Below are 23,409 nucleotides of genomic sequence, written 5' to 3'. Positions count from 1 at the left end.
CTGGAATCTATTGTTAAGGGAGTCTTAACAATGCACTTAAAAAAGCATGGTGTGATTTGAACAAGTCAGCATGGGAAATCCTGCTTGACAAATTTATTAGAATTTTGAGGATGAAACTAGGTGGATAGAGGGGAATCAGTAGATGTAGTATACCTGGATTTCCAAAAGGCATTTAATAAGGTGCCACACAAAAGCGTAATAGGCAAGATGAGGGCTCATGGAGTTGGGGTATTATATTAGCATGGATAGAGGTTTGGTTAATGGATAGAAAGCAGAGAATGGGCATAAATAGGGCTTCTTCCAAGTGGCAGGCAGTGAATAGTGGAGTGCTGCAAGGATCAGTGCTGGGGCCTCAGCTATTTACAATCTCTCTTAATGAATTAGATACATTTCTCTGTCTCTTCAACCAAGTTTGCGGCTGATACCAAGCCAGGTAAGCTGTGTGGAGGACACAGAGGCTGCAAAGAGATATAGACAGGTTAGGTGAGTGGGCAACAAAGATGGCAGATGGAGTATAATATAGGGGAGTGTGAAATTATTTACTTTGGTCGTAAGAATTAAAAAAAGCAGAATTTTTCTTTAAAAAGGTGAGAAGCTTGTAAATAATGATGTTGAAAAAGACTTGGGTGTGCTTGTACAAGGAACACAGTCAACATGTAGGTGCAGCAAGCAATTAGGAAAGCAAATGGCATGTTGGCCTTTAATGCAAGGGGGCTGGAGTACAGGAATAAAGCCTTGCTAAAATTGTACAGGATTTTGGTGAGACCATATTTGGAATACAGTGTGCAGTTTTGGTTTCCACATTTAAGAAAGGATATACTTGCATTGGAGGCGGTACAGCAAAAATTCGCTAAATTGGTCCCTATGATGAAGGGCTGAGTAAATTGGGCTTATATTCTCTGGAGTTTAGAAGAATAAGAGGTGATCTCATTGAAACCTACAAAATTCTGAGGGGGCTAGATAGTGTGCATGTTGTAAGAGATAGATTCCCCGACCAGTGGAAACAAAAACATGGGGGCAAAGTCTCAGGATAAGGTGCCAATCATTTAGGACTGAGATGAGGAAGAATTATTTCACTCAAAGGGTGGTGAATCTTTGGAATTCTCTACACCAAAGGCTTGTGGGACGCTCCATCGTTGAATGCATTTAAGGCTGGGATAGACAATCTTTTGGACTCTCAGGGAATTAAGGGATATGGGGAGAGAGCAGGAACATGGAGTTGAAGTCCAAGATCAGCCATGATCGTATTGAATGGCAGAGCAGGCTCAAAGAGCGATATGGTCTATTCCTGCTCCTATTTCTCATGTTCTTGTGTTAGCAACCAAGCAGGTTGCTGGTGAAAACTGGTTCTCTGTTTGTAGAGGCGGGACTTGTGGAGAGTTGAGGAACAAGGTGTCACCGAAGTCGGTTCGGGGGTGCTCAAGACTGAGTGGAACAATTTTCAAAGGACACTGGAAGACTCAACCTGGCATGGCAGAGAGTAGGGAACCTGCTGAAAAGCCAGGAGGAGATTGGTACTTAATCTTTAAGGCTACATATCTGCTGAAAGCATGGCATAAAGTAAAAACGTGTCAAAGTATATTTTGGTTGTATTAGTTAGTTAATGGGGAAGTACCTTTTCTTTAGTTTGTTGTACTAGTTGCCTGTTAAGTAATGTTTAGTCTAAGTTGATTTTAGTTTGTTTGCTGCAGTAAAAGTCTTAAATGTTGAAATCTTGTCCTTCAAGTCATTTCCATTGGTCACTGTGAAATTCATCTCTTTTTAAAAAGAGATGGGTTTCTTCAGGCATCATAACAACAGCGAGGGATGAAAGATAAGAGCAAGAATCACCCAGGCCTCTCAAACACATTGTAGCCGCTAGTGACAAAAGCACTGATAGATGTCAGAGTTGGTCGCATAGCACTTGGAGTGTGATGTGTGACTAAGGAGACGATCAACATGTTTTTCGACTTCTGAAATCTGCACTTTCTTGCTGCTCTTTACACCCCTGTCCTCCCATGTCACTGACACTTGCACGCACAGACGCTCCCTGGCCAAAAATACACACACACACTAATGGCTCGGGACAATATTAATCTATGAAAGTCAGCACCACTCTGAATTTGTAATGAGTTTCCAGTAGCAAGACTATGCTTTGAGAAAGCTAGGTCAGGTCAGGTCAGGTCACACACACACACACACACACACACACACATATCGATACTAGATCACCTGTAGATGGGTTGATGTGCTGTTTTATAATGACAGGAGTGTTGTATCATGCAACTCAATCTATTTTGTAACATCTAAACAAAAACATACAAGGTTAAGTGGTGCTGTTGGATAACTAAACCTAGAAACAAGTAAATTGTGCATGTAATTATTCTCCACAACTGAAAAATAATGATTGGTGAAGTTTCAAATCTAGATATTAACTGTAATCAACTGAATAAAGTTAAACTACCACACATGCACATAATTTGGCCAGTTAGTCCTATTCTGTGTACATTACCATGGTTGCTTTATTGACAATAAAAGCATCATGTGGCATTTACAAAGTGCCATCTCTAGTAACCTACACAAAGGAGGCAGAAACAGCTTGTACATCCTCCCAGCTCAGTGAGCCATGACTTCTTGACTCTTTTCCCACAAAGGGCATCTTTAAAATTGCTGGAGCTTTAGAGTTTCAGAGCTGGTCTCTTGGGGCAGGTGGAAGCAGAGCATGAATCAATTAAACCCCAACCTCTCCTCTGGAAATATAGCTCAAAATCTGATAGGGGCCATTTACTGTTTACTCATGCCACACAATTTACTTTTTTTAGAAAGGAGAAAACACCTGGGAGATGAAAGTTGATTGCTCCAAAGATGGCAAAATGGCAGTAAAAGCCTTAGTTTTGTTATCCAGTGTCACAGGAGGCACAGATTTATATCTGATCTGCAGATGATGTGAGAAAATAGTTTCAGTGCTCAAGACAGACTGTCCATTTTTGGTTGTGGACTCTCCATTATTAGCTACATCATGAGTATGACTACCTTCATTCCATTAGTCCAATAGTATAAAGTCAACAGTTGCAAAGCCCTATTGACAGAGTGCAAATAGAAACTAACACATGCTGGTATCGGCTAGCCGGGCTTCATTTTTCAAACAAATCCTACATGTAACATTAAAAATAATAAATAACTCACCTATAACATACTGCCAATACTCTCTTAGAAGAAACTGTAAATTCCTCAGTGTCACTTGGATCAGATACAGAGAGACAGACCAACCTCCTGCCACCAGCAAATAGAGAGAACTTTTCTATATTAAAAAAGGGGGAAAAATTAACAAATTAATTTTTTTTGGTGTTAACTGAAGATGAGGGACATCCATTCTGGATCATGGAACAATCATAGCACCATTCAGATGCAGAAAGAAAATTCTCACTTTCTGTCCAACTTCTGAAGTGTGAATTTTGCTCTTTTCCAAAGTAGCCTTCGCAACAGCCTCTTAACTGATGTTCAAATCCATCCCATTCAGATACACCTGTCTCAGCTAAAACAGTCTAGTTCAAACAGTCTTTATTCAGCTTCCAGTAGGTGTTAAGTTCACAGCACAGAATTCCTCTTAATTGCAATCTCTCTCACTTTAAACACAAGGGTTGCTTTTATGAGGACAAAATCCATACTGATACAGAAGTGGTTCCTCTTTGGAGATTGGAACATTTCACAAGGTACTTCACCTTGTGCTGACCCCACATGACATCTAGGAACATGATGCTGGCAGCAGTTACAAAAAAAGTGGAAAAATGTTCATCACAGACATACATCATTAAGTGCAAGAAAACTCTATTACTGTACAAGGTCCTGTTCACAAAATAAGGCAGATAGACAGAAATGAGTAAATTTTTCACACTAGGAAAAGATGCTTACTGACCTACCTTGGGTAGTAAACGAGCAAGGACAAAGATGAGAATGATGAGTGAAGCTAAAACTCCAAAACTCATTCCTGTTGTATAGAAGAAAAGCTGACTCCTGAAAGGAAGAATATATCAAATACATTTCACACTTTGATCTGCATTTAAAAAGAGCAGTGCTAGCTTGAGAACACTATCTCTCCTGGCACCAGGCTAGCATCTTCTACAGAACAGAAAAGCTCAGCAAAGAGCCACAAATTATGACAGGCCTCTAGCTAAGCTCTTATTACAGTAAGCAAATTCAAAACTATCTACCCTCTTTCTTGGTGCATCAATCCTTTCCTCCTTTCTCTGCCCCAACCTTCAGCATAACATTCCAATTCAGAGCTTGACCAGCTGACTGATACCAGGCCTCTGCTATTGGAATTCCTGAACCACTCACTAAATGGCATGAAAAGGCAGCAGGGGCTGATCCAACAGATTCCCTCCACTCTCCAATTCATGTGGGGAAGCAACTTACTTATTTCCTAACAGCCTGACTGAGATTGAGAACTCACTGGGTTGGATATGTCATGACTAAGAGAACTGGTCCAATTCTATTAAGAATTCAAGTCAGATTACAAAACGGCTCCTAGGAGAGTGAGGAAGGCATAGCAGGCTTCAGCTACCGCTTTACATAAATTAATCTTTCAATGAGATGGCAAGATTTGGAACTCAGCCAACAACCAGCAGAAATTAAACCTGGAAATGTCAGGGATGAGGAGAAATCTGAAAGAGATGTGAGACCAAGACAGCAGAAGAAGCAGATTGTCTCTAGATGAAGAAATCTATACACTTCTCACATTTGGTGCTGGAGGCAAAATGGGCAAAATGAAAGGAAGCAGAGGATACGTAGGTAGAAGACAGCAGTCATCTACTACACCCTCCAGGATATGAGAGAGACAGTAGATTTTAGATGAATGAGCCAGATCTAGGTGGACAATTAACATACGAACAGCAAGAAGCTTTTCAGCCTATCAAGTCTGTTCCACCATTCAATTAGACCATGGCCGAGCTCCATCTCAATTCCATTTACCCGCCTTGATCAGAGACCAGTCTCTATGGGACCTTTTCCTCTATCTTCTCTTGGTTCTCCTTACCCAGTAGGCTGACAGTGACACAGTCCCCTTACTGCACTCTACTTTGCTCAGGGATTTGACGGTACTCTGGAGCAAACTATCCAGACATTCCTTCCCTCCTTTTTGTGTCAGAGTGTCTCTACCTCAACTAGGGACAATAGGATCACTTGAGGAACTGTATTAGTCAGTCAATAGCTTGGTTTGATATCTAATTAATTACTGATTATTTACTTTTATTACCCATGTAGAGATATTAACTTTATGCACTTGGATAATTACTCTGATTTGATTTAATAGTCTAGAAAGTGTATAATAAATTAAGTACTTAGCTGAGTTTGTGGTTCTGCCGCTCCTCCCTCCGCTTGTTATCGACGTCACTTTTGACTTTTTCCCCCTCCTCTGTTTTGGTGTTGCTGCTGCCCGGCTCTTGCGTTGCTTTTAAATGAGCTGCCCATTCCTATGTGTTTTGCTGCACCCCTGCTGTTGCCCAGCCCTTGCGCTGCTTTGAAATGCACTGTATATCACAAAGTATTTTGCTGCACCACTGCCATTGCCTGGCCCTTGCGCTGCTTTGAAATGCACTGTATATCACAAAGTATTTTGCTGCACCACTGCCATTGCCTGGCCCTTGCGCTGCTTTGAAATGCACTGTATATCACAAAGTATTTTGCTGCACCACTGCCATTGCCTGGCCCTTGCGCTGCTTTGAAATGCACTGTATATCACAAAGTATTTTGCTGCACCACTGCCATTGCCTGGCCCTTGCGCTGCTTTGAAATGCACTGTATATCACAAAGTATTTTGCTGCACCACTGCCATTGCCTGGCCCTTGCGCTGCTTTGAAATGCACTGTATATCACAAAGTATTTTGCTGCACCCCTGCTGTTGCCTGGCCCTTGCGCTGCTTTTGAATGCACTGTATATCCTGATCACAGTCTACAAGGCTGTCATCCTCCCGACACTCCTCTGCAATTGCGAAACCTGGGTGACATACTGCCAACACCCAAGAAAGCTCAAGACATACTGTCAGCGTTGCCTACGGAAGATCCCACACGTCACCTGGATGGATTGCCATACAAACATGAACATCCTCCAGGAGGTAGGTGTCCTGAGCATAGGAGCGACCATTCTGGTGTGGCACTGCAATGGACAGGCCACTGCATCAGAATGTTGAACATTCGCCTTCTGAATTGCGCTCCCTGCTCACAGGTTGCCACTGGTCAGATGAAAAAGGATGGCCAGTGGAAACATTTAAAAGATACCCTGAAAGCCTACTTGAAGATTGGCTTTGATCTCAACAGCTGGGGAGAAAGTGCATTAGACTGCACACCATGGCAAGCCCTGCTTCACCAAGCTGTAGCTGGTTTGAAGCGATAGCAAGAAGAAAGCTCGAGGTGCACAACCCCTCATCGACCATGGATTGACCAACTGACTGCCAATGTGGAACGTGGATTCTTTTCCCCCCCTCTTAATGCTGTTGCACCCTTAGCCTTTTACTTTCCATTTTCCACCTCCTTTACCTTGCACTGACTTCACTCCCATTCTCTTACAGCCTCTCTCTTTCTTTCTCTCTCCCTCTCTCTACTCTAGGACTCAGTGGCAAGCGTCTTCCCCACTTCAAGAAACTGCCGTTAGTCAGTTAAATCCCGATGTATTTTGCTGCACCACTACTGTTGCCTGACCTTTGCACTGTTTTTAAATGCATTGTATATTCCAATGTATTTTGCTGCACTGCTGCTGCTATCTGGCTCTTTGCGTTGCTTTTAGATATGCTGCCCATTCTGATGTGCTTTACTGCACTGCCTCTGCCAGCTGGTTCTTACATTCTTTGTCAATGCTCTGCCTGTGTTTTGGTTTGCTTTGCTGTGTTGCTGCTGCCACCTTTACTTGGCTCTTGCGCAGCATTTCACTGCACTGCCTATTTCAATTGGTTTTGTCGTACTGCCCTTGCTGCCTGGCACTTGCGTTGCTTTTAAATGCGCTGTCTACTTCGATGTGTTTTGCTGCACTGCGGCTGGTATCTGGTTCTTGCACTGCTTTTAAAATGTTCCACATCAGGCCAATGACACACAAATTGTGCTTCACCCTGCAGCCTTTAGATTTAAGAACATGGATGGGAATTATATCAGATAAACAGCAGGGGTAGGAGAGTGAGCATACGAGGGCATCAAAGGCAGAGGCAAAGGAGTTATTGAGTAAGCTGAGTGCAGCGGCTGTATTGAGGTAGGTGGAGGGCCAGAGAAACTGGGAATTTGAGGAGTGTTAGAAAGGGAAATGGGGGAAACACATTTCCCAGGGAAAGAGTGCAGCTGTAGAAGGATTTGCAACAGGCAGGACAACGTGGCTGTTAAGGGAAATGAGGAACTGGTCGAGATGGCTTCGGTAAAGATAGAAACCTCGAAGGTGGCAAGATCTCTTTCAAGATGACAAGTTCTGAGCAGGTGGCCATGTGTGGGAGTTTACGTGGGGGGAAAGGACAAACTGTTCATGTATAACAGTGTGCAATATTTTCAGAAGGCCAACACTTTTCCTTCCCTCACCTTCCTCAGAAAAAGAGATAGGCTTTGAATTTGAATCTGCAAAGAAGTTTCTATGACATAAGGCAAGGTATTCCAGCCTTTTTAAGTGCTTTGAAAAAAAACTTGAGGATAGTGGGCAATTACTTTTTTTTTAAAAACCCCAAAGGACCCTACCCAAAATATTAACAGTCTATTCTCTCCAAAGATGCTAGCTGACCTTTTGTAACATCTTCCACTTTATTTGGCTGTGCAATATTATTTTGCTCCTCCCTTCTCACCATCTTACCTGCTTAAGGTTTCCGCATTGAAAAATAGCAGCAGGCCGAAAGTGAAGATAAGGATCAGCTGCGGATCGAAACCTGGAAAGGATAGGATGGGATGAGAAGAATGTACAAATCTACCCAACAGCATACTGAAAAAGTTCACAAATTTAGAGGTATAATGAAATTCACCCAAAAAAAGCCCAGCTTCCTTCTGAAGTGCTCAAGTGTCTCAGTTAATAAATACAGTCCTGCTGCAATACTGAGGATTGCAAAGGTCAAATTTGGTTTATACTGAACTAGCCAACTGCTTTTGTTTTTTTTTTTAAGAAGCATTTACATGGAGCCATGTAACAGCCTCCACAGTCAAATAGTCTGTGGACGTGCACACATGAAGAACAACCACTTAGGCAAGGTCATGGAGGGGGCTGGAGTCTGTGGGGTTCTACCTCAGTAAAATTCAGCAGCACAGGAATGGAAAATCAGAAGTCCTGCCAAGTAATATACGCCACAGGCTGACAGGATCACAGAGACACATTTACTCAGGAAAAAAGGGAGTACATTATATCAAAAAAATTACATGTGCATACACGTGCTGGGTTTAGCAATTTGCCTGTGGTATTCTGTATCTATGCATCATTTGATCTGTAAAAAAACAATCTGGCATGGTTTAGATTGCATCAAGAGGGCTCCAACAGTGTGATATTTCCCTGTCATTCAGAAGATCAGTGATATGGTGGGCATATCATGTATTCTCCAGTAAGCATTTCACCAGAATAGAGGACAATGCTTTGATCTGGGCTATGTAAACCCAGAAACGATCGAGAATAAAGATGCAGGTTGAATTTGTAGGAAACTGCCTGCATATAGAAACTATTGGCAAGACATTTACATGATGAAATAGAACTGAAAAAAAATCCCTAATAGTGACAATCAGCATTACTAAGAGAAGTTCCATTGGAGAGAAGATGGCAGCATAGATACAACACAGCAAGAATGTGAACTTTTGCCATTGCAAAGCACAACACACTCAAATTATGAGATATCAAATTGATTAAAAACTCACGTCTTGTCAACAGAATGTCATACCAAGCCTTTGTGCTGCTTGGTTCCACTTGAAAGCAGGTTTTGTTACTGAACAGGTCGACGTTAATGTAAGTTTCATTCACTTTCTCCTTTAACATGGACGCTGCCGACTCCACAATCCAACTCCACACCCCTGGAACTTCCAGCTCCTTTTCATCATCCACTTGCTTTACTTTAAATTTCTCAGAGCTGTTCACTCGAATCTGAGGAGATAAATAAGGGAACAGCCACAATAGTACAGTAAACATTTCCAAGAGGATTATATTTTACAGGTATTCATGTTTACTAATAAAGGACAACACTGTTTCTACATGTTAGTATTGAGCCAGACTTGACACACAGCATGCTTGAAGACATGGGTTTTAAGGTTTATATGCACTCCATTGCTCAGAATTTCTAAATGTTTGAATCACTTCACTCATATATAACCCTTCGGGAATTTACATGTCACTTTTGAACAAATGTCACAGTGCCCTTTCAAAATAGGAAAGTTTCATTGAAAATGGCACAAAAATAAAACCAGTTGAACATTAAATGGGTGCTCGAGAAATAACTCATCTTTCAGGAACCATACATTAGAAACTCATGTGATGTGCACAAGCAATAAAGGTACACCAGCAAGTTCTCCTTCTGGCACAATCACAACTCCTCCCAGCCCACCCCGGCACAATCTCAATCTCAGTGCTTCCCTCAGCCTATTCTCAGCACATACTCAACCTCATGCCACTTCTCCTACCCCATCCTGGTGTAACCAAGGCTGCTTGCCACTTCCTCCCCGCTGGTGCAGTAGAATAAGCTACTTGCTCTGATCCAATTCCCCCCCCAACAGCCTCACCCACCTCAAAAGCATGACTGCAAATTAATCCGCAGTGTCAGGACTCAAAAGCTGATTAACATTCACCATTTCAACAGATCAAAATAATTAGTTGGCATTCTTTACAACGGCAGGGTGAAAATTCAGCCTGCCAAGGGCCCAGGACCTGAAAAATATCGATTAAAAGGAGTATCCACTTCTGGTGATTCAACTGGTCTGTGGAACCACATGATAGTAATGATAGTATCAGTCACATGTTTTCCACAAACAATCCCCAATCTCCTGAGAGTCTAAACCTGCTCCAGCTACTCAGATTCCCCAGACTCGCATCTTGCTCAGCCTCAATCTTCCATTCTATTCATCCACCTTGAACTCTCCTCTCATTCCAGTCTCTACAGAGACATAATTCTTCCACATCCAAACCCACACCTGGCCAGCCTCAGCACTGGACCTCACAAGAATTGGGTTTTTGCTTTTATGACTGTATATAGCAGCCCTGGCTAGAATGGAGATGATTAGGTCATTCCCCTGTTAATCACTGCTGTAAGCAACTGGGATTAATTTTACGCAAAGCATTTGTATCATCAACTATCCTCCACTCTGCATGGTGCAGGAGAAATAATCCCCTGGACTCAGGAGACTCTTTGATCCCATGACCAAAACTACAGCAAAGACTTTCAAGACTGGCCCTGCCTCTAACTCATTGCTGATACAGTAGTGTTAATCTGTTCCCTTTTTTTTTAAATCTGAGAGTGACTCTCAGCGACCACTAAAAGCAGCCCAAGATGGAGTCTCAGAGGTACAGGAACATTCCCAGAACTGCCACCAATTTCAAAGTTGACTCAGGCTTCCCGAAACTTGAAGAAACTATCAGAACTGTAAAGCAAGCAAAGCTCCCATCATAATTTGACTAGGGAAACTTCTGTACTATATTTATCTCTGCAGGAATTTAGACAGACAGCCTATATATGAATTAAAAATCAGCTTCAGATGATATTTGCAGCTCGAAAGTGAGCTCCTTCCTCTCTGGCCAAAGAAGATAAAAATAACATACTTTTACACTTGCAATGAAGGACAAGCTGTCTATGTGGAAGAATGAAGATCATTTGAAATGTAAACCAGGATACCGATCCTTTATTCTGGGTGATAACTGCATTAGTGGCTGCTTGAAGGGCAACATTTATTTGATCTGTAAACTCCAGCCACTGTGCAGACATTAGGAATGATTCTGTTGCTGGCAGCATCAACTCAGAAGACTGGTTGTGGCAGGAACACATGGCAGGAAAGTGGGCAGTTAGAAAAGTATAATGGAGAGTGCAACAGGAAGTCTACACAATGCAAAATATTTAAAATGTTACATAAATAAAAGATGACAAGATTAGATCAATAGACTGTAATGGAGGGGTAAGCACAAATAGTTTTCCCTTTAGCTCCATTTGTGGTTATGAGGTGTGGAGCTTCATCCACCAGCTAAGAACCCAATCCCATATAAATCTGTGAGCAACATGACAGGAAACTCACTATCAGTAAAAAGCAATGAGCAATAGATTCATACATTCCCACATACACCACCTACCACTGGAGGTCACCACAGCACCAACATAACCAAAGGCCCTGAAAGAGTCCCGTTCAGCTGATCCATGTACTCTGATGTGTATAAATTCTGATCATGTAGACAGGGCAGACACACTGATGGCCGATGTTTAACAGGTAGCTAGAACATCATAAACATTGGTGCACCAAAATGTGAACCAGAGATTGACAGTTTATTAATATACTGAAGTAATTATTACACACACCTATTTAAGGGTCTTGCATATAGTGTGGACTTTTAAAAAAAACATATTTACTAAGTTGCTGAGGGAAGTATGAGTATAAATTGCAGAGGTGCTGGCCACGATTTTCCAAGCCTCCTTAAATAGAGGGGTGGTACCAGAGGATTGCAGAATTGTTCAAACGAGAAGGATAAACCTGACAAATAAAAGGCAATTTAATGTTGGTGGTGGGAAGCTTTTCGAAGCATAGTTCAGGGGAAATTAACAGCCACTTGAACAAGAATCGGTTAATGAAAAAAAATCTGTGCTGGCTCTCCTTTAAGGGAAGAATCATGTTTGACTAACTTAACTGAGTTTTTTTGATGAGGTAGAGAGGATAAGGGTAGTGTGGTTGATGTGTACATGGACTTTCAAAATGGAAGCTTGAATAGCTCAGTCTACAGATCTGAGAATCCAGGGTTCAAGTTCCTGTTCGTGCATTGCTTTCACCTCATTTTGCTGACCTCCTGTGAAATGGAGAACAAGCAATTTTGCATGCCTGGCTAGCTCAGTCAGTAGAGTATGCGACTCAATCTCAGGGTAGTTGGTTCAACCCCCATATTCAGCACCATTATTTGGAGGTGGGTGTGGGGGTGGAGAAAGAGATGGTGGCATAGTGATAAGGTTACTGGACTAGTAATCCAGACATTGAGGCTAATGCTTTGGGGACATGGGTTCAAATCCTACCATGGCAGCTGGTGGAATTTAAAAATCAATTAATAAAAATATGGACTTTCAAAAGCATTTGAGAAAATACCACATATTAGGCTTGTCAGCAAAATTGAAGCCCATGGAATAAAAGTGAAAGTAGCAGCATGGATACAAAATTGGCTAAGCAGTATAAGTCAGAGTTGAAAGCAAAATACTGCGGATGCTGGAAATCTGAAACAAAAACAAAATGCTGGAAAAACTCAACAGGTCTGACGGCATCTGTGGAAAGAAAGACAGAGTTAACATTTTGAGTCCGTATGACTCTTCTTCAGAACAGAGTTGTCCTGCTTCCACATGTTGCATACAATCTACCTCACCCTAATCTTTGTAGGGAAAGTTCACTATAAACACTCCCTGATCCCCAAAAGGGGATCGAGTTAAACTCCAGAACACTTCAGAACTGTTGAAGATGTGATTAAAATAGATTTTGCATTTTTCAGAGATTTAACCAACAAACCTAGTTTCTATGATCAAAGGGTATGGGGAGAAAGCGGGAGCAGGCTATTGAGTTGGATGATCAGCCATGATCATAATGAATGGTGGAGCAGGCACGAAGGGCCGAATGGCCTACTCGTGCTCCTAGTTTCTATGTTTCTATATTCTTGCCATAAATAATCAAATAATCTTTTATATAGTAGATGGACACAGAGCTAGTTAAAATTCTCCCTCCACTCCTGTAAGACATCCCTTATGCAGATATAAATGGTTTTGCCATATTCATCCATGTTCACATTCCTGCCATCTCGTAAGTGTTTTCTCAATGATTTCAGCTGTCTAACATTCAGTAGAAATTGAGCTCAAGGGGACTCTGAGAACTGCACAAGGATTAGTAGAATTACAAACTAGGCTTCCAAGGTTTTCTTTAGGTGAGTACTGGGTGAGCAGAAATTTCCAATTAAATATCAGGAAGACTGAAGCCATTGTTTTCGGTCCCCACTCCAAACTCCATCTTGCTCCCTAGCCACTGTCTATTCACAACCTCGGTATCACATTTGATCCCGAGATGAGCTTCTGATCTCATGTTCATGCCATTACTAAGATTGCCCATTTCCCACCTCCGTAACATTGTCCCACTTTGCTCCTGTCTCAGCTCATCTGTGGCTGAAACCCTCATCAATGCCTTCATTACCTCTAGACTCAATTATTCCAATGCACTCCTGACTGGTCTCCCACATTCTGCCCTCCATAAACTTGAGGTCATCCAAAACTCTGCTGCCCACTTCTTCACTCACAGCAAATCCCATTCCCTTATCACCCCTGTGCTCACTGACCTACATTGGCTCCTGGTCAAGCAACGTCTTGATTTTAAAATTTGCATCCTTGTTTTCAAGTCCCTCCATGACTTCAATCCCCCTCCCTACATCTGAACTCCTCCAGCCCTACAATCCTCAGAGATATGTGCTCATCTAATTCTGGCCTTGAGTATTGCCAATTTTAAAATGCTCCACCCTGGTTGCTGTGCTTTCAGTAGTCTAGGTCCCAAGCTCTGGAATTCCCTCCCCACACCTCTCCATCTACCTCACTTTCCTCTAAGAGTCCCTTTAAAACTTACCTCTTTGACCAAGCTTTTGGTCATCTCATCTAATATCTCATTTTGTGGTTCTATGCCCTACTTTGTTTTAAAATCATAGGTAATAGAGGCAGGAGTAGGCCATTCAGCCCCTTGATCCTGCTCCACCATTCAATAAGATCATGGCTGATCTGATTGTGGCCTTAACTCCACATTCCTGCCTGTGCCCCATAAACTTTCAATTCCCTTGATGATCAAAAATCTATCCAACTCAGCCTTGAATATATTCAATGACCCAGCCTCCACTGCTCTCTGGGGAAGAGAATGCCACAGACTGACGACTCTCAGAAGAAATTCCTCCTCATCTCCATGTTAAATGGGAGATCCCTTATTTTAAAACTGTGCCCCCTAGTTCTAGATTCCCCCATGAGGGGGAAACATCCTCTCAGCTTCCACCCTATCAAGCTCTCGCAGAATCTTATACGTTTCAATAAGATCACCTCTCCTCCTTTTAAACTCCAATGGGTATAGGCCAACCTACTCAACCTTTCCATCTAAAACAATCCTTTCATCTCAGGAATTAGCCTAGTAAACCTTCTCTGAACTGCCTCCAAAGCAAGTATATCTTTCCTTAAATAAGGAGGCCAAAACTGTACACAGTACTCCAGGTTGGATTTTACCAACGTCCTGTACAGTTGTAACAAGACTTCCCTAATTTTATACTTCATCCCCCTTGCAACGGAGGCCAACATTCCTTTGCCTTTCTAATTACTTGCTGTACCTGCATGCTAACTTGTGATTTTTGTTTTCTTCATTCATGGGATGTAGGCATTGCTGGCTCGGCCAGCGTTTATTACCCACCCCTAATTGCCCTTGAGGTGGTGGTGGTGAACTGCTTTCTTGAACTGCTGCAGTCCATGTGGTGTAGGTACACCCCATAGTGCTGTTAGGGAGGGAGTTCCAGGATTTTGACCCAGCGACAGTGAAGGAACAGCGATATATTTCCAAGTCAGGATGGTGAGTGGCTTGGAGGGGAACTTCCAGGTGGTGGTGTTCCCATGCACCTGCTGCCCTTGTCCTTCTAGACGGTAGCAGTTGAGAGTTTGGAAGATGCTGCCTAAGGAGCCTTGGTGAGTTGCTGCAGTGCATCTTGTAGATGGTGCACACTGCTGCCACAGTGCGGTGGTGAAGAGAGTGAATGTTTGTGGATGGAGTGCCAATCAAGTGGGCTGCTTTGTTCTGGAAGGTGTCAAGCTTCTTGAGTGTTGTTGGATCCACACTCATCCAGGCAAGTGGAGGGTATTCCATCACACTTCAGACTTGTGCCTTGTAGATAGCGGACAGCTTTGATCCCTCTGCACCAAAGCATTCTGCAGTCTCTCTCTATTTAAATGATATTCTGCTTTTCTATTCTTCCCACCAAAGTGGACAACCTCACATTTTCCCACATTATACTCCATCTAGCAATTTTTTGCCTATTCACTTAATCTATCTATATTCCTTTGCAGAGCAACCTCTGTGTCCTCCTCACAATTTGCTTTCCTAGCCATCTTTGGATCATAAGCAAATTTGGCCACGATACACTGTCCCTTCATCCAAGTCATATTAGATTGCAAATAGTTGAGGCCCCACCACTGAACACTGTGGCACTCCAGTTACAGTTAGCCAACCTGAAAATTATCCATTTATTCCAACTCTGTTTCCTGTTAGTTAGCTAATCATCTATCCATGCCAAGATATTACCCTTAACACCATAAGCTCTTATCTTGTATGTGCCTTTTACGTGGTACCACATCGAATGCCTTTTGGAAATCAAAATGCACTGCATTTATTGGTTCCCCTTTATCCACCCTGCTTGTTAGAAACATAGAAAACAGGAGAAGTAGGCCATTCGGCCCCTCGAGCCTGCTCCGCCATTTAACATGATCATGACTGATCCTCTATCTCAACGCCATACTCCTGCTCTCTCCCCATACCCCTTGACACCTTTAGTGTCTAGATATCTATCTATTTCCTTCTTAAATATATTCAGTGACTTGGCCTCCACAATCTTGTGTGGTAAGAATTTCACAGGGTCACCGCCCTCCAAGTGAAGACATTTCTCCTCATTTCAGTCCTAAATAGCCTACCCCATATCTGGAGACTATTCTAGGTCCCTAAGCCAGGGGACACATCATCCCTGCATCCAGTCTGTCCAGCCCTGTCAGAATTTTATACATTTCAATGAGATCCCCTCTAAATTCCAGTGAATACAGGCCTAGTCAGCCCAATCTCTCATCATATGACAATCCTGCCATCCCAGGAATCAGTCTGGTGAACCTTCACTGCACACCCTCTATGGCAAGTATATCTCTTCTTAGGTAAGGAGACCAAATCTGCACACAATACTCCAGGTGTGGTCTCACCATGGTCCTGTACAGCTGCAGTAAGGCATCCTTGCTCCTGTACTCCAGTCCTCTTGCAATGGAGGCCAACATACCATTTGTCTTCAGTGATTGGTGCACAAGAACACCCAGGTCCCTTTGTACATCAACATTTCCCAATCTATCACCATTTAAATAATACTCTGCTGTCGTTTTTCTTACTGAAGTGGATAACTTCACACTTATCCACGTTATACTGCATCTGCCATGTATTTACTCAACCTGTCTAAATCTCCTTGAAGCCTCTTAACATCCTCCTCACCACTCTCATTCCCACCTAGTTTTGTGTCGTCAACAAACTTGGAAATGTTACATTTGGTTCCCTCATCCAAATCATCGATATATATTGTGAATAGCTGAGGCCCAAGCACTGATCCCTGCAGTACCCCACTGTCACCACCTGCCACTATTCTTAGTCTCCGTTTCCTGTCTGCTAACTAATTCTCAATCCATGCCAATACATTACCCCCAATCCCATGTGCTTTAATTTTACACACTAACCTCTTACATGGGACTTTATCAAAAGCTTTCTGAAAATCCAAATACATTACATTTGCTGGTTGTCCCTTATCTATTCTGCTAGTTATGCCCTCACAAAACTCCTATAGGTTTGTCAAACATGATTTCCCTTTCATAAATCCATGTTGACTTGGTCTAGTCACATTGATATTTTCTAAGTGTCCTGTTAACACATCCTTTATAATAGACTCTAAACAATGATGGCAGTTGGCAGCACTGCATTTAAATAGCAGCAAACAAAGATTCACAGAATTACGTCAAGGGCTTGTCAGCTACTAGAAACAACCATTACAGCCCTGGTGCAGCTTTCAGTGCTGAGCAGGGCACTTTCATTACATTAGACAAGGAGAGCATGAACTGTACAGGCAGATACACTACTGACAAGCAACATAGCGCTGCTAATGATTTGGGGTGGTCGAGCAGGCAATTAGATTTAATACAGAAAAATACAATTAGATTTAAATACAGACAAGTTGAAGAAATAGAAAGTGAAGGCAACAAAAACAAGAGAATCTGGGGAGTGAGAATGCAGAGAAAATCCAAAACAATAGGGAAAACAATTACAATAAGTAAAATGCTATAATCTTTCTTTTGTGTCCTCTGGTTCACCACCTCCTGCACCAGACTTGGTCTCTTTCCAAGGCAACACAAAAGATGTGGAGCACATGAGCAATTGCAGGAGAAACTCAAGGTCTAATGCTTCAAAATAGTCTACTGGAACTACAGAACAGTACACCAACAGTCTCTCCTCCACACCTTCCAGATTCTTCTCTAAGACAAAGGTGACAGGTACAGTATATTGCCCCACTTCCCATCAAATATCTTCACAGGCTGCTGTGCAGCCTGGACTGGCTCTTACCCGAATCCGGGTCCAAACGTCTCTCCATCCAGGTAACAGGGCATTTTTAAAGCAAAAGCTACACCGTTCATCGTAATGATACTTTCTGTCTTCTCTAATGTAGACAATATTCCCATTTTCTCCTGTTAATAAAAGTTCCAACAACAAAAACAAAAATTAGCAAACACTCACTGACCTGAACATCCTGGTAGGTGTTTCTGTAAAACATCCCTGCTGTTCTGGGTGTTCAGATGCATACACCAGTGCACTGGAGCACCTGTGGTGGCTTTCAAACCAACTCTTACTGAGACGCTCCTGAATAGGGAGGCAAGGGGATAGAGCACAGCTGCCTGGAACAGCCACCATTCCCAATCTTCCCTCGTTTCTCGTGTGGAAAAGTGTTGCTTACTGCTTCCCTACAGCAGTGGCAGGTCACCAAACCAGCATCCCAACATTTCATGACAGTATATGGTGTGTGCGTGTGTGTGCATGCACATGTGCATGTGAGAGAGCACGCTGGGGAGAATGGGGGGGGGGGGGGAAAGAAGATTGTCATTTGGTGTCAAAACATTGCAAAGACATTCAAAGAAAACATTTATCAATGGCACTACATATAGTGACCAATTTGTCTCTTTCTGCTTTTATTTTGAGCCTCGACTCCTTGTAAAGCCTCGCATGTAGAGCAACATCTCAGAGTACATTAACAAGAGAAAGAGAACACCATCAAGGAGACAGGAAAGATTGGGGAGGGAGGAAGAGGGCAAAATAAATCAATGTACAGAGAATTTTTATGCTCTTGAAGGCAATGGAAGTGGTTTAAGGGAGAATTAAAAGAAGGTGGCAAATGTGACACCCTTGTTCAAGAAAGGGTGTGTGGATATTTCTAACAAGTACAGGCCAGCCAGTTTAACTTCAGTGCTGGGTAAGATTTTAGAAATAATAATTGGGGAGGGGAAAAAAAATCAACAGGCACTGGGAGAGGTCTCAGTTAGTTAAGGAGAGACAGTACGGATTCATAAAGGGCAGATTCATGCTTGACTAATCTATTTGAATTTTTTGGATAAAGTAACAGAAGATTGATGAAGGGAATGCAATGACTACTGCGAATGGGGATTTTAAGAAAGCATTTGACAAAGTACAACAAAATCTGGAATTAAAAAGCTAGTCTAACGGTGACCATGAATCACTGTTGATTGTCGTAAAAACCCATCTGGTTCACTAATGTCCCTTAGGGAAGGAAATCTGCCGTCTTTACCTGGTCTGGCCTACATGTGACTCCAGACCCACAGCAATGTGGATGACTCTTAACTGCCCTCTGAAATGGCCGAGCAAGCCACTCAGTTGTGTCAAACTGCAATGAAGTCTACAAGGAATGAAACTGGCCTGACCACCTGGCATCGACCTAGGCATTGAAAATGACAATGGCAAACTCAAACCCTGTTGACCCTGCAAAGTCCTCCTTACTAACATCTGGGGGCTTGTGCCAAAATTGGAAGAGCTGTCTCACAGGCTAGTCCCACAAACTACTCACCAAATCATACCTCACAATGTCTCAGATACCACCATACCATCCCAGGGTATGTCCTGCGCCACCGGCAGGACAGACCCACCAGAGGTGGCAGCACAGTGGAATACAGTCAGGAGGGAGTTGCACCGGGAGTCCTCAACATCAACTCCAGCTGTCATGAAATCTCACGGCATCAGGTCAAACATGGGCAAGGAAACCTCCTGCTGATTACCATGTACCGCACCACCACCCCCCCCACCACCTTCCTCTGGGCGGGGATCTTCAATGTCCATCACCAAGAGTGGCTCTGTAGCACCACTACTGACCAAGCTGGCCAAGTCCAAAAGGACATAGCTGCTAGACTGAGTTTATGCCAGGTAGATTCATTATGCAGATTCATCTGTCCATGACAGGTATTAGTAAGAGTAATTCAGTCCTTGTGGAGACAAAATCCCATCTCACATTGAGGACACCCTCCATCGTGTTGTGTGGCACTACCACCATGCTAAATGGGACAGATTTCAAACTGATCTAGCAACTCAAAACTGGGCATCCATGAAATGCTGTTGGCCATCAGCAGAACTGTACTCAACCACAATCTGTAACCTCATGACCTGCATATCCCCCACTCTACCATTCCCACCAAGCAAGGAGATCAACCCAGGTTCAATGAAGATTGTAAGAGGGCGTACCGGGAGCAGCATCAGGTATATGTAAAAATCTGGTGTCAACCTGGTAAAGCTACAACACAGCACTACTTGTATGTCAGAAAGCAGAAGCAGCAAGCGATAGACAGAGCTAAGTGATCCCACAACCAACGGATCAGACCAAGCTCTGCAGTCCTGTCACATCCAGTCCTAACTAACAGCTAACAGGAGGAGGCGGCTCCACAAATATTCCCATCCTCAACAATGGGCGAGCCCAGCAAATCAGTGCAAAAGACAAGGCTGAAGCATTTGCAGCAATCTTCAGCCAGAAATGCAAGTGGATGATCCATCTTGGCCTCCTCCAGAGGTCTCCAGAGGTCCCCAGAGTCACTGATACCTGCCAATTTGATTCGCTCCACGTGATATCAAGAAACAGCTGAAGGCACTGGATATTACAAAGGCTATTGGCCCTGACAGCATTCTGGCAATAGTACTGTGGACTTGTGCTCCAGAACTTGCTGCGCCCCTTGCTAAGCTGTTCCAGTAAAGCTACAACACTGGCATCTACCCTGGCAATGTGGAAAATTGCCCAGGTATGTCCTGTCCACAAATCCAAACCGGCCAATTATTGCCCCATCAGTCTAGTCTCGATCATCAGTGAAGTGATGGAAGAAGTCATCAACAGTGCAATCAAGAGGCATGTGTCCATATAGAGGCATGCAGTCTGTGTCCATATGCAGCAAGACCTGAACAACATTCAGGCTTAGGGTGATAAGTGGCAAGTAACATTCGCACCACACAAGTCCCAGGCAATGACCATCTCCCCTTGACATTCAGTGGCATTACCATTACTGAATCCCCCACTATCAGCATCCTGGGGATTACCACTGATCAGAAACTGAACTGGACCAGCCATATAAATACTGTGGCTCCAACAGCAGGTCAGACATGGGAATTCTGTACCGAGTAACTCACCTCCTGACTCCCCAAAGCCTGTCCACTATCTACAAGGCACAAGTCAGAGCGTGATGAAGTACTCCCCATTTGCCTGGATGAGTGCAGCTCCAACAACGCTCAAGAAGCTTGACACCATCCAGGACAAAGCAGCCCACTTAATTGGCACCCCATCCACCACCTTAAACATTCATTCCCTCCAGCACCAAGCACAGTAGTAGCAGTGCATACCATCCACAAGATGCACTGCAGCAAATTGCCAAGACTTCAACAGCACCTTCCAAACCCATGATTTCTATCACCTAGAAGGACAAGGGCAGCAGACACATGGGAAGTTCCCCTCCAAGCCACTCACCATCCTGTCTTGAAAATATATTGGCTGTTCTATCGCTGTTGCTGGGTCAAAACCCTTGAACTCCCCCCTCTAACAGCACTGTGGGTGTACCTACACCACATGGACTACAACAGGTTCAAGAAAACAGCTCGCCACTATCTTCTCAAGGGGCAATTAGGGGTGGGCAATTAATGCTGGCCTAGCCAGCGATGCCCACATCCCATGACCAAATTTTTAAAAAAGGCTGGTTAACAAAATGGAGGCTCATGGAACAAATAGAAGGGTCAGCAGAAGCCTTTTTTTTTAAACCCAAGCTGATTCAGGACAGAAACAGCCAATTCTGGGAAATGGTTGCTTTGTGGTGTTCCCCAAGAGTCAGTGCTAGAACTACTGCTTTTTATATGAAAATGTAAATGACTAGTATATTGGAATAGTTAGTAAAATTTCAAAACTTGCCAATGATACCAAACTTGGAGGTATGGCAAACAGTGAGGATAATACCAATTGACTGGAACAGGACACAGATAGGCTGGCAGAATGAGCAAACAAAGGGCAGATTCAATTTAATACAGAGAAGTTTGAGGTGATGCATTTTCACAGAAGGGAAAAGAGGCAAGAGAGTCATGACAGAGTTCAAAACTGTGCAGGACAGAGGGACCTAGGGTTTCATGTGCATAGATCGTTGAAGGTGCAAAGCATATGGGATAAAGGTATTGAGGTAATAAATAGAGGTATTGGGTACAAAAGCAGGGAGGTTATGCTGAACCTTTATAAAGTTCTGATTAGGCCACTGGCGTATTGCATGCAGTTCTGATCACCACACTTTGGCAAGGATGTGAGGGTTCTTGAGAGGGTGCAGAGCAGATTTATTGAATAATTTCACCTACAAAGTCAGGTTGGAGAAGCTGGGGTTGTTCTCCTTGGAGCAAAGGAGGTAGGGGGAAAATTTGGTGGAGGTGCACAAAATGATGACAGGTTTGGATAAAGTAGACAAGGGAAAACTGTTCCAATTAGCTGATCGTACAAAGCCTAGGGGGCACAGAGTTACAGTTTGGTCAAGAAATATGAGATGTTGCTGTTGCAATCCTGTCACAATGAAGTGCATGCTCTAGTTGCAAGCAAGAGCAGCTGTTAATTGGGGAAAGGTTAGGGCATTATTCTTAAGTATATAAGAAACGGTTTCCACCTGTGCAGGAGAAAGGAAAAGGTAGTCTGTGTCTTGTGAATAAACCTATGTTAAAGGAAAGACTGGCTCCAGATTCCCCCTTTACTCAGTGAATTTAATGGGGCGGGGAAATGTGTGGAAGTGATTTTTTTTAATGCAATGTGGTAATGACCTGGAATTCACTGCCTACAAGAGTGGCGGAAGCGAAGGCAATGAGTGATTTCAAAAGGAAATTGGATGGACACTTGAGGAAAATAAATTTGCAGGGCTACGGGTTAGAGTGGGGGAATGGGGACTGACTGCATTGCTCTATGGAGATCCGGCATGGACTCAATAGCCCCCCTTCTGTGCTGTTATGACTCTTATAACAGCTGCTGAAAGATAAGTCTCCAATGCTGGAGAGAGAGAGACAAGGACAAACCAAGAGTCAGGGGAGTGATTTGGGGGAATGGGCAGTTACCAAGAACTGGGCATCATCAGCAGACTCCATACTTGTGGATGTCACAGGGATAACTTCTAGGCAAGAGGAGACTGAGGTGTGATATGTAAAGTTTGCCAAAAGTGACCATTCAAGCACAGAAAGAAGCATTTAAAAATATGAACTGGCTCTGCTGGGACAAATAGAAATAGAACCAGTAAAGAGCAATGCTACAAAGTCAGGCTACTGGAGTAATCAATAACAAGGCAGCAAAAAAATTGAGGATGGACAAGAAACCTAAACTGCACTCGCACAGGACGTGGGCAACTTGGATCAAGCATTGCTCATGATATGCACCATCACTCCCATTCTTCTGCCTCTATTTAATGTGTTTAAATCAGAGTGATTTCCCCACCTGTTGAGAAGCAGCCAGGCTCTGTCCCACACCTCCCCACTGCAGCAATACATGCCTACCCATGGAAAATCATACACAAGAATCCATGGTGCCATCACAGTCTAGGCACTTTACTTTGAAATTGCAGATTAATCCCCTTTTCTTAAAGTTAAACCTTTATAACGTGACAGAAAGCTTGAAATGAATAATGTTTTTTTTACCTTAAGGTACACAAAGTCCACATTTTCAATAAAATCTATGATTAGGGACAAATGGGAGGTGTGAATTCTGATTGAATTACCCAAACTGAATTCTCATTTCCCAACTAATGCATACTTGCAATCTACAGCACTTTACTCGCTCTCTCAAATACTTGTCCCAGCACTTCACAAAATGAATTGCTTACTTATGTAAGAAAAGGTGCCAGCCATTTTGCCACAGCAATATCACACAAACAGCAACAAGTGACCAGTTATTATGCTTTGGGTGGCATTGGTAAAGGG

General features: G+C 43.1%; 1 protein-coding gene across 2 annotated transcripts in view; it reads right to left on the bottom strand.

The window, feature by feature from the left end:
* nemp1 (nuclear envelope integral membrane protein 1) overlaps positions 1-23,409 on the bottom strand; it is a 41,463-nt gene that overhangs the window by 17,216 nt on the left and 838 nt on the right. For both annotated transcript variants that reach the window (XM_078534761.1, XM_078534762.1), the window contains exons 2-6: positions 17,509-17,630; positions 8,839-9,061; positions 7,799-7,871; positions 3,900-3,993; positions 3,166-3,280 (exon numbers count right to left, since the gene is read on the bottom strand). In XM_078534761.1, coding sequence (XP_078390887.1) covers positions 3,166-3,280; positions 3,900-3,993; positions 7,799-7,871; positions 8,839-9,061; positions 17,509-17,630 — 627 coding nt within the window. The remainder of the gene's footprint in view (positions 1-3,165; positions 3,281-3,899; positions 3,994-7,798; positions 7,872-8,838; positions 9,062-17,508; positions 17,631-23,409) is intronic.

This window comes from Cetorhinus maximus, chromosome X (assembly GCF_964194155.1).
Source record: "Cetorhinus maximus chromosome X, sCetMax3.hap1.1, whole genome shotgun sequence".
NCBI classification, from domain to species: domain Eukaryota; kingdom Metazoa; phylum Chordata; class Chondrichthyes; order Lamniformes; family Cetorhinidae; genus Cetorhinus; species Cetorhinus maximus.
This window is presented reverse-complemented; position numbering and strand designations above follow the sequence as displayed.